Below are 12,802 nucleotides of genomic sequence, written 5' to 3' on the forward strand. Positions count from 1 at the left end.
CAAGTACAGCTGCTTCAGCTGCCAAAGCAATAATCTGCATTTGCTTATGAATACGCCATCTCTTGATAGCTGTAATAAGCACTAGATTAGGAAATTTACGCTTTCTCACCCTAACCTGAGGTGGCCTATTTTCTCTTCTCACGATTCTAAACCTTAATCGAACCATTTTTGCACTGTAATCAACAGCCTGTTTCTTAGACAAGACACAATAACAATATAGATAGGTGCAACCATATTTACTAACAAATGGAACATTAGATTCAAACCATACTGCTACAAAGCCATATAATCAGACTCCTCCAAATCAAAATCACAGCAATAGAAAACAAAGTTAATGAAGAGTTAAAGTACAAGAACAAGAACAAATTCAGGTACAGCATAGTTAAAGTACAAGAACAAGAACAAATTCAGGTACAACCTAGTTAAAGTACAAGAAGAAGAACAAATTCAGGTACAACATGAACCTAGCCGAAAGCATGCGATTGGTGTAAGGAATCTCAAACCTGAAAAACAAAAAAAATTAAAAAACAGAAAAGATAAAAAAAAATCATAATTATAAGTTGAAGGGTTAAATTCCAGATCTGATTTGGATTTAGTTTTCAGTTATTTGGTCTCTTTAGGACAACCAAACATGTTCTGCATACAGAGGAAGTCTTCTTTTTTCAATTTGGGTCTATCTCCCATACAACAGAGAAGAAGATCTCATTAAAAAAAAATTCACATGGGGACCATGACAAGGACAGGGGGTTTTAGTGATAAGAAGATATCATCAAAAAAAAAATCACATTACCAAAAGCAGCCACCATACCAACAGAGAAGAAGAAGAAGAGATGAAATAGATCGCAATAATCCATGGAATGAGATTAAGTAACCCAAAAAACCCTAATCGATTGAGCATCCATTGAGATTAAGTAACAATATGAAGAGTTAAAGTACAAGAACAAGAACAAATTCATACCAAATAACCATAGTTAACAGGCCAAAATAACCCTAACTGAAATCAGCCATCATACCAACAGTGAATAACATCTCATCAAAAAAATAAAAAAATAAAAACAGAGAAGAAGAGATGAAATAGATTGCAATAATCCATGGAATGAGATTAAGTAACCCAAGAACCAAGAACAAGAACAAATTCATACCAAATGCCCACAGCAATCGAAATAACCCTAACCGACATCAGCCTCTTCCAAATTGAAATAACAGAAATAGAACCCACATCAATAGAAACCATAGTGACTCCTCCAAAATAACCCTAACCCTAATCAACCATCATACCAACAGAGAACAGAGAAGACGACATCATCAAAAACAAAAAAAAAAAACACAGAGAAGAGATGAAATATATCGCAATAATCTGTGAAATGAAACTGTGATCCATTATAACCAACAGTTACAGATTATGAAAGGCATAGAAGTAATGCATGAAATAGACATTAAGGTTATATGAGTAACAAAGTGGAATTTTACCTTGATGTATGGACTCGGAACAAACAAAAACCGGAAATGGAAACCAGGTACATATAAGAAGAGAACGAAGATGGCGGGAAAGAAGAGTACTGATTTTTCGATTCCCGCCTTTCCACAGATCAACAAGGGATTTTACCATTTGGTTCCATAAAGACGAGATGGAACCAGCTGTCATTTCAAAAAATCGATATCTCATTCCTTCGCCCAACAGAGAAGAAGATTTTCATGCCCTTTCTCACTGACTCTGTTTATCGCTCACTCTCTCTGTGTCTCTATCCCATTTGGAAATGGGATTTTCATACCCTGTGACAATCGTTGTGAACCCATTCTTCATTAAGCCACTATTTGGGCATCCGAATGACTGAAGAGTGCATCGCACATGACGCACACTGATTCATACCACATCAAAGTCGTCTTCCTTCCACAGTTTTAGGGTTTCGAAAACCCAAACCCATAACCCTCTTCATCGCCGCCTCCTCCAGTACGAACAATTGCAGATTGACAAATAAGAAAAGGATCTTATCCTGCCGTAGCGGGAGCGAACCTGTGCAGCACCACTAAACGACCAGAAAAAAAAGGGATAAGGTAGTCATTTCATAGATGGATTCCACTTGAACCCCACATGTGAAATGACCACCTCTCCCCTGTATTCAGGGTGAGTTTTGGTGCTGCACGGTGCAGCTCCCGCCACAGCTGCACAAGATCCAAATCCAGACAAATAGGTGGTATGATAGTCCACTTGGTTTTAGGGTTTGAAAAAAGCGCATTAGGGTATAGGAAACCAAATGAAAAGGATTACTAAATCTCAGCCGTTAAGCACTAGAACCCTAATACTTTCCAACCGTTAAGATTTGGTGGAGTTTCCTTAGTTGTTGAGAGTAAATCTCAACCGTTAAACCCAATAACCCTAATCTTAGCTTAAACCTTTCAGATCTGAGCCGTTGATATTAAACCTCTTATTACAGCCATTGATTTAGGAATAAACCTCTTGTTACAAGATTAGCTAGGAGTTGGACATTTTTGTCCCTAACATCGCACCTCTCTCTCTCTCTCTCTCTCTCTATTGGCGATCCCTTCCCTTCAAATTGGACATTTTTGTCCCTAACATCGTTACAAATAATTTTATAACCATAAAACCATAATACCCAAAAATCCAAAATTCAAAATTACCCAAAACCTTTAAACTATAATACGTGAAACCCACTAAATCCAAAATTCCAATTTAACACAATGTCCTAATACCCCAAAACCCAAAAAAACCCAAAAACCCTTAATTCCAATTAACCCAAAACCCCCTAAACCCCAAATTCCAATTAACCCAACACCCTAATACTCAAAACCCCCTAAACCCCACATTCCAATTAACCCAAAACCTAATATGGGATCTTATACTTTTATTTTTTTTATAAAAAAAATCTTAATAAAAATACTAATAAATAGAATTACTCAATTTTTATTTAAATATATTTAATTATTATTAATATTAATTAATTAAATAATATTAATAAAATAATTCAAAAAAATTTCTTTCTGTTTCATTTTTCATTTGATTACATTTAAATTTATATTCTATTTAGAATTATATTATTAATATTCTAATACTAATACAGTATTAGAATTATTAGAATATAGGGTTTTTTTTCCCGAGTGCATAGTCACAGCAATAAGGGGCTATTTCTTAAACTCACCATTAAACACAACACGTTAATCTGAGCCGTTTATTTTTTTATCTTTTAATCGTAGCCGTTGAATAAAAAAAGCCTTCAACCTGCTCACCGAGACAGCAGGTTTCTTCTTTCTCCTCTCTACAGCAGGTCTCGCCGCCATCGTCGTCTTTGGAAAGAGGGAGAGGGAGAGCAGGGCTTCCATCTTCTACCTCCAATCCTCCAAAATCAGAGCTGGTTCTTCTACCTACCTCCAATCCTCCAAAAAACCTGCCAGCTTCAAGGTTATTGCACCACACCTCCCATAATTAGGCCTGTAAATGGATCGGATTTGGCTCGGATACGGATCGGATGTAATCGGATTCGGATATTTCTTGGTCGCATACGGAGGATACCTCTAAACAGATTCGGATGGATTCGGATGCGGATCGAATTTTGATTTTCAACCATCTGTTTACACATCTGCCTTGTGTAATCCGAACCTTCCTCCCCGTAGTGGATACAGATGCAGATCGAATTCGGATTTTCGGTTATCCATTTACAGCCCTACCCGTAATTTGAATATCCCCTTTTGGTGGAACAGAAAACCCTGAAATCAAAAGCCCTATCTTTTCTTCATCCTCTATATCTCTGTAATCCCAATTTCATATCTAGTACCCAATAACTAGGATACATGAAATGGAATCTATTCTCTTTAAATCTCTAAAACCTCCATGATCAAAGCAAATTAAAGAAAGAAAAAACAAAAACGAAACAAATAGAAAACGAAACTAATTAACTCATTGAAAGGGTTTATGACGAATCAAAACAATTCTATGGTCGATGGAATGAATCATGAAAGGCAGAAAAATTCTTCAAATCTAGTCATACCATTACATTATATTGAATATTGACAAATTCCAATAAACTATTCATACCCCCAAAAACCCAAAAAACCCCCCAAAACCCTTACACCCTAATACCCAATAACTACCATATAACCCAAATAACCCCAAAACCCTAAAACCCTTAATAAATAACTATTATTTTATCTATAAAACTTGGGTATATTAATTAATAAAACCCAAAGTCCAAAAACCGTTAAACCCTAATACCCAAAACCCCCTAAACCCCAAATTCCAATTAACCCAAAACCCTAATACCCCAAAACCCAAGTTCCAATTAACCCAAAACCCTAGTACCCAAAAACCCTTAAACCCTAATACCCAATAACCCTAACAACCCAAAACCTAATACCCAATAACTACCATATAACCCCAATACCCTAAAACCCTAAATTCCAAATAACCCAAAACCCTAAAACCCTAGTACCAAAACCCCATAAACCATATAACCCCAAAAAACCGTAAAACCCTAATTCCTAAAAACCCAAAACCATCTTACCCTAAAACCCAAAAACCCCTAAACCCCAAATTCCAATTAACCCAAAACCCTCTAAACCCCAAATTTCAATTAATCCAAAACCCAAGTTCCAATTAACCCAAAACCCTAGTACCCAAAAACCCTTAAACCCTTAAACCCTAATACCCTAATACCCAATAACCCTAACAACCCAAAACCTAATACCCAATAACTACCATATAACCCCAATACCCTAAAACCCTAAATTCCAAATAACCCAAAACCCTAAAACCCTAGTACCAAAACCCCATAAACCATATAACCCCAAAAAACCTTAAAACCCTAATTCCTAAAAACCCAAAACCATCTTACCCTAAAACCCAAAAACCCCTAAACCCCAAATTCCAATTAACCCAAAACCCTCTAAACCCCAAATTTCAATTAATCCAAAACCCAAGTTCCAATTAACCCAAAACTCTAGTACCCAAAAAACCCCAAAAACCCTTAAACCCTAATACCCAATAACCCTAATAACCCAAAATCTAATACCCAATAACTACCATATAACCCCAATACCCTAAAACCCTAAATTCCAAATAACCCTAAACCCTAAAACCCTAGAACCAAAACCCCATAAACCATATAACCCCAAAAAACCTTAAAACCCTAATTCCCAAAAACCCAAATAACCCAAAACCATCATATCCAATAACCCAATACCCTAATTCCCAAAAACCAAAAAAACTGTCCAACCCCAAAAATCATAAAACCCCAAAACCCTAATAGCCAATATCCTAATAACCCTGCACCCAATAACCCAAAACCCTATATACTCAATAATCCTTAAACCCTAAACCCTAGTACCCAAGAAAGTGTTTTAGAGACTTCTAATTGTTGAATTATCCAAATTCAGCGTCTCATTACCAATCTTTTTGCATTCAAAACTGACATTTATTTGGCCAAATTCAATTAGGTTCTCCAGAACAAATATTGAATAATCATATCGACAGTTCCCTGAGTCAATCGGATTATTAAAGGCAAATACATGCGACTGTCCATGTTCTATTATTATGAATGCTATGATTCACAAACTTTAGGTACCCATGAGCACATTAAGAACTTCTTCACCTATTTGCATATTAATTTTTGTTTTTTCAGACTGGGGACTCATTAGGGGTGTTATACACTCATTCCAGCCAATGAATTTCTCAGCACCAATTAGCTTCTAAATTTTTTTTAATCGGTCATAGCAATTCATATAAACTGGTCTAAACAACTGTATTTAAAAACCAAAATATTGATCAGACCCAAACCAACCAGTTTACTTCCAAACTGACAGAATTTTGACACATACAAGACAATATTGCATACCTGTAAATAACACAATAGTGATCTTAAAAAACAAAACAATAGAATGGAAATATCTAAAATTCAATTTGTATTTCTTTCCTCAAGTCATCCATCATTAAAGAGCATCCTAGATCCAATGATCACCCAGACAACCTAGTTTACATCATCATCCCAAGATACAATAGTTTATGTTCCCAACTCATTAAAATGCCAATACATTATACAACAAATTAAAAAAAATGTCAAATAATCAATTCCAGGCCACCATCTCATTCTTCTCAAAATATATAACAACACCATCTTCACTTGTTCTTATCTACTACTCATTTATGTTTTCCTCCTTGCGTTCAGTTCCATCTCACTGAACGTATCAACTACTTCTTGTAACAATCTTGTTTGATTTTCTGAGCCTTTCAATACCCCTTTCAAGTATCCTTTCATAAACACGGATTCAATTGAAGCAGCTTCTTCAGTTGTGGAGGTTTCTGCACCCTCAAATGAAGTTGGGGTATGTTGGGTAGATGAGCACGGTCGCTCATCTTCAATCCATTTGAACATTCCACACCCATTATGTTCAACCTGTTTTTCAATTAAAAAAACATTAGTCAAACCAAAATAATTAATTCCAACAATATTTGTTATAAAGAACATAACAATATGAAGGTTGGTATAGAAGTCATTCCGAAGTTGATTTTGGCAGCACCAGAATTTCCGATCTTTGTTCTTTTCAGTTTTTGAAGTTCTCACCTTACATTGTCCAATTTCACAGTCACATAATCTTAATTGGTCTACCCACAAGAAGAATGGACATCCACTTCTTGGACAATTGCAGTATTCTCTACCGTTATTTCTAGCTGACTTAGAAATATGTTTCTTACACGTCATTTTACATAGTTCGCAAGTAGCAATGGTAACCATTTTCTTAGAAGAAGACATCTGCTCAATTATACATAACAAAAAAAAAGTACAATAATATCAAGTAATCATGAGATGCTACATACATACAAGCCTGAGTTCATCCTAGAAAATTAAAACATTCAGGTTAGTTGATTTCACAAAAAATAAAATGTGTGTCAAATCTTGTTTGTAATGCTATGCATTGTTTGGGAATCAATTTCCAAACACTGCCATACAATGTGTAGGAAATCTTGTTTGTAATTCATATGTTCAAGCAATGTTGTAGTATATTTAACATTAAAAATTGAATGGAATGATTAAGGGATCTACAATAACCTACTGGAAGTATAAACTCCCAACCTTCTGAATCAGAGATTGCATGGTCAGACATTGTTATGCAGCATCCAATAAGTTTTAAACAAAAATAGGTAAGTAAGGTTAGCAATGTGAAGGTATCTATTGCTAACCTTCGCACTCCATCCAAGGGCTTCTACAAAACTAGAATTTATACTATTTTCAGAGTCCTCTAATTAGGAGACCTTGATTTATCTCAAGGTTTTTTTCCATAGCCCAATTTTCATATATATATATATATATATATATATAATACTGTAGTTCTAGTGACATGGTTTTTACTCTCCATATTTAACTACTTCATAATGGAAAATAGATGGAAGGATTGGATTTTCCGACATTCTGCTCTTACTCATTGAGAGCCTGAAAGGAGAACTAGAATGGTTTCGGTGGGGATTTGGTATCTCCATCTTTAGTTCCTCAATAATGGAAAATAGAAGAAGCTTGCAACTTCCAACTTTTGTATTCTATTCTTCTGACTCATTGAGGGCCTGAAATGGGGATTTAGAATGGTCTCAATGGAGATATTTCCCATATCATTCTTTTAAGTTTTCACATTCTAGGACTATCTAAAAAGTAAAAAGTTGTCTGAGAGATCGACCAATTTAGTGTGCTGTTAAATGGATTACATCTCCGTCTCCAGATTGTTTACTTAGGTGATTTTGTACAATGGCAGAACTTTTTCTTTTTAAAAGGCTGGAAGATCATTTTATAAAAATAAAGGGTGTATCCAATGCACGAAGCTACTGCCACTGCGGGGTCTGGGAAGGGTCATAATGTACACAGCCTTACCCTTGCATTCACAGAGAGGCTGTTTCCAGGCTCGAACCCGTAACCAGTGGTCACAAGCTAGAAGATCATTTTGTGATTTTGTGTGACCTCTCCAAGAAGCAGCCATCTGAACAAAATCAACCAAGGCATATGTGTGTGTGTGAAGCAGCCGTCGGCATATATGTGTGTGTGTGTCTATTAAGCTTGTGAACTGATTTATCGGACCAGTCCAAGAAGCAGCCGTTTGAACAAAATCAACCAAGGCTTTCAATTTGAGGCCAGTGACGCAGAGTATAGAGTCCTTAGCTTTACCACCGTTGTTCCATTGAAGAGCCTCTATACTCTTTCCCCTACTTCATTGGCTGGAGTAGATTCAGTCTTTAGTTTCTCTCTTCCGTTTAATCAAAGAGCATGTATCCTCTTTCCACATGCTTCACATAATGACAAATGGGAAGAAATGCATAGCAACAACATATCAGATACCTTTCTTTCATAAGAGGTGGCTGCTTTAAAAATTCAAATTGTTGTTTATTTAGTATGTATTTATTTGTTTGATTTCTCGTTTTTGTGTATCATAGGTATATTGACAATTCTATGTCACATTCTGGTCAAGTTAGTGTTTTATGTTCTGTTTGGCTTCTATTTTATTTAAAAAAATGTGTCTGTGGACAGGTCCTGGGTTCGACTTCCCAAAGTAAGAATTAGTTTCTAAGTAGATGTAGTTGGTTCCATTGAAGCTGTTTATTATCTTTCCTGTAGTCTGTCTCTCTCTCTCTAAATAGATCAACACATAAACATATTCAACTGTTCAACTTGAGATTTAAAAATCTAAAATTGAGAAAGTGAAAAAAATAAACAGAGAATAACACTTCAAAAGAGGAAACAAAGAAACTAAGAACAGAACTTCATATACCCAAATTTTACCAATGGGATATGGACGGAGGATCGCCGGAAAAACAGTACCGTTATACCACCAAAACCCTAAATCGCAAACTTCGTTCCATGATTCCAAAACCAGAGATGGCACCAACCTTCGTTCCACAATTCAACCAACCCTCTCTTCCAGAACTTCGTTCAACGATTCCAAAATCAGAGATCGCCCCAGCCTTCGTTCAACGATTCAACTTTTTTGTTTTTTCTCCCTAAAATGTCAATTTCACCGGTATAGGGTCTTTTTTGTCAAATAATAATTTTTCTATCCAGTAAGTGGAACTTTATTTAGCCAGTTAACATTTCATTGATCTCAACGATTAAAATTGAATGGTTAAATCTCAACAGTTGAGATTTAACCATTGCGTTTTAACGGTGAGTTTAACCTACTTTTTCACTCGCGCTGTGACTTTTTTCTCTTTAATTATATATAAGTTGGAACGTCAGTGGATACCTAGAAAATATTGCTGTACTCCTTCACACAAACCGTTGGATTCGTATTTCTTAATACATCTATACTAGTCAAACCGTAGAACGAGAGCAGTCAGAAGCTTCCTACCAAACCTTATCGGTTTGTCAAAATGACAAATCACTTTCAATGGGAGAGAGTTTGGATACATGGGGAGCGTACGGATTACGGAAGGAAATGTTGCTCTGGCTTTTAGTAAAAAAATCCCTAACTTTGGGGAGCCAAACGGTTCCATTGGGAATGTTAAACAACGTATCTCGGCTCTGAAGACGAGCATATCTTGCCAGCATAGATAACCCAAATAAGTCGTCAAAGTATTGGTCTTCTTCGACACGTGGCAAATGTATAAAAGATCAAGACCCCACAGTCACAACTGGACGATTCCAACCTCAAATTCTGGAAGACTGATATGCGCCACAGATCAGATGGTCCGATCATACTAATTTCAGCTCTGGAAATCTTTCCGTGAGTCCCATCAAACGTGTTGTTATATGTGTATTGTGTAAAGGAGGTGAGAGAGTGAGACACGTAGACACAGAAAGGATTTGCGTAAGGGTGTCAATCGGTGCTTCTGGTTATTTGATTCGTTGCAATGCAATTTACATTTTGATTAGGTAAAATTAAAATCAAACCGAATAAGAATAAGTCAAAATCAAAATTGTTTTGCATATGGTTCGATTTTATCGATTTTTATTCGATTTTCGTTATTTGATTCACAATCGGTTTACATACGATTTGTGTAGTGCCAATTTTGGGAACCAGTAATGAAGACACCCTCAATTTTCAAAGCCTTTATATTCTTGTGTTTCCCCTTTCTCTCTTGATCTCCTTCAGTCATCATATTTCTCATGCCTATGTGATGAAAGAAAAATAAGAAAAATTTACGTTTACTATCACTGTAGTTTGAATCTATTTCATCTACCACCCTTGAAAATTTCCTCATTATGTTTGTACCCTTGAGTGTTAACTATGTTAGTTTTAATTTAAAAAGACAGTTTTACCCTTCTTTATTTCCTATTAATTTGAAAAGACAATTTTACCCTTCCATATTCCCTATTAATAAACTTACCCTTATTATCGTTGCATACCCACCTAGAGTGCGAAGGATTTGGGAGCACCTGTTGCTCAGGCGAGGCGACCACCTCTGGCTTCGACGACGACCACCCCTTGATCCGACAAGTAACTTCCGCTTCTTCTTCTTCTTCTTCTTCCTCTGCATTGTTGATTAACAAGGTCATCACTCAACCCCACAGCGTGGATCCCACCATCGTCGGGCTCAGTCAGAGACCTTCTTCCGCTTCACCGACGACATCCTCTTCAACCTTGATGTCGACTTCAACCTCTCTACCCCAGACCTTCCTTCTCTCTCCGAAGACAACACCACCACCATAGAAAAAAATTTGAATTTAAAGATAATTTAAAATTTTCACAAAACTATCTCCTCATCACTCTTCAATCCGAATTTAACAAAATCAGATGCTTTGGGAAAAAATGAGGCTTACATATAAGCATACTTGGTCAACATCGCTATCTAACTAACACCAACTGAATATCAATAACGGATTAGAACCATACATTGAAAAGATTACAAAAAACCAAGTACAGAGCTCTCACAGAGTACTCACAAACAGTCATTCATTCAAACATTTTCTTTACATTTTACAGACGCAAAAGTAATTTTGAAGATCTTTGACGAAGCAACCAATGGAAAAGAACAAAAAAGTTCAGCAAACCAAAATTCGAATTTGGAAGTACAGAGCTCTCAAGAGTACTCATAAACAGTCATTCAATCAAACATTTTCTTTACATTTTACAGACGCAAAAGTAATTTTGAAGATCTTTGACGAAGCAACCAATGGAAAAGAACAAAAAAGTTCAGCAAACCCAAATCCAAATCTCCAAATTCGATCAAAATTCAAACAAGTTTATTAGGGAAAAAGCCAAACCTCTTGGCTCTATTAGGATCAATCAAAGCCAGCTCCACAAGCTTATCGGGTCCCAAAGCTTTCTTAGTACTATCAAGCGTCTCCACCTCGAAGGAAGACGATGACCCATCCATGGAACTGCTATGCCTATGCATCCTCTTCTCGGAGATTCCATTTCTCCCGCCAAACTTGTCAGCTTCGCTGCCACCATCACCACCGATAGAGGACGGTTGAAACCCTAAGCCCTCAAAGAAATCGGAGTCGACTGACAAGCTCATGCAATGGGTCCCAACTGCCAGCTTTCCCTTACCCTTGTCTCCGATGGTGTAATCAACGGTCATGGGGACACCAACGTCGTTGTTGTCATTGGTAGTAGTAATGGTGGTGGTGGTGTCGTCTTTGGAGAGAGAAGGAAGGTCTAGGGCAGAGAGGTTGAAGTCGACATCAGAGTCGAAGAGGATGTCGTCGGTGAAGCGGAAGAAGGTCTCTGACTGAGCCCGAGGATGGTGGGATCCACGTTGTGGGGTCTTCGACATCTAATCGATGGTGGCGTCGGTTGATCAGAGATGGGAATGGAGGCAAAGGTTCTCTCGGTTGTCCACAGGCGATGAAGGTTTTTCTCTCCTCTGTTTTTTCTCGTTTTTTCTTTGATTTTGAGAAGATGATGTTTTGGGGGTAAAAAAAATAATATTACTTTATTCCAAGTGAGGGTAAATAAAGAAAGAGATTTTATTAAGGGTAATATAGGTATTTAGATTAAATTTGGGCGATGACATCATCACTTAACTGTTCTAATCTATCAGTAGAGGTACGGTTGTAAGGTTTTTTCAAAATATATGGGAGGTTTTTGAAATAGATGAATTTTTAAGGATGGTAAACATAATAGATTCAAACTAAAGGGATGATAAATGTAAATTTTCCAAAAAAAAAAAAACTTCCCATCTTCACCCATCCTTCTATTCATTTCCTATTCTTTGTTTTTCCATTTAATCCATTTTAATTTCATCCATCATTTTTTAATTCATAATTTTTTTATGATTAAAAAAAAAGAAAATTATATTAATATGTCAAAGAGGGTACAAAAGGATTAGAGTTCAGACTATCATTTCTAAACAAATTGGATAACCAAAAAAAGATAGAGTTATCCCTAGTTAACTGAATTAGAGTATTCTCTTGTACAACAAAGTTAATATCAAGGAGTAGAGAGACTAAAAACCATGACCAAGGTTGTTCTTTGGGCAGAGGAATAAAAAGCAGTACTCCTCGCTCGAACACCATATTTCCTTCAGCTGAAGATCAAAAAGTTGCGCCTTCTTGATTCCCTTCATCATTGTTGTGAGCTCTGGCTCCAGAGGATGATGAGCTACCATTTTTCCTGCATCTACCAAAATGAGATTTCCTTGCAGAATGATACAAAAAACCCAATATGAAGTGTCTAGCCCTGGTTCAGAGGATCCTATGCAACATAATATAGGATATTCTGAGTATGGTAAATTACCAACATCATCAAAATATAGATTGTTCAAAGAGCAATTATTTGAAAGAGCAGAAATTCCTATAATAGGGGAGAGATGTGAAGAATAATTATCACCTCCAATCCGTGGGCACCTCCAATTCCTCTAATAGGGGGG

The 12,802-nt window shown here is 36.5% G+C and overlaps 1 protein-coding gene across 1 annotated transcript; it reads right to left on the bottom strand.

The window, feature by feature from the left end:
- Positions 1–6,152: 6,152 nt before the first annotated feature.
- Positions 6,153–11,449, bottom strand: LOC122659421. The gene is made up of 2 exons (XM_043854535.1): positions 11,168–11,449; positions 6,153–6,404 (listed from the first exon to the last, which is right to left on the bottom strand). The coding sequence occupies exons 1-2, from the start codon at positions 11,447–11,449 to the stop codon at positions 6,153–6,155; spliced, it is 534 nt and encodes a 177-aa protein (XP_043710470.1).
- Positions 11,450–12,802: the final 1,353 nt, after the last annotated feature.

The sequence above is a fragment of the Telopea speciosissima genome, chromosome 4 (genome assembly GCF_018873765.1).
Source record: "Telopea speciosissima isolate NSW1024214 ecotype Mountain lineage chromosome 4, Tspe_v1, whole genome shotgun sequence".
In the NCBI taxonomy this organism is placed as follows: Eukaryota; Viridiplantae; Streptophyta; class Magnoliopsida; order Proteales; family Proteaceae; genus Telopea; species Telopea speciosissima.

Bases quoted from the DNA above. Each gene is read 5' to 3' on its own strand.
- LOC122659421 (XM_043854535.1), bottom strand. From the start codon at position 11,449: ATGAGCTTGTCAGTCGACTCCGATTTCTTTGAGGGCTTAGGGTTTCAA. The intron at 6,405-11,167 runs GTTTGAATTTTG...ATTGAAAAACAG, and splicing joins GCTTTTTCCCTAATAAACTT to GTTGAACATAATGGGTGTGG.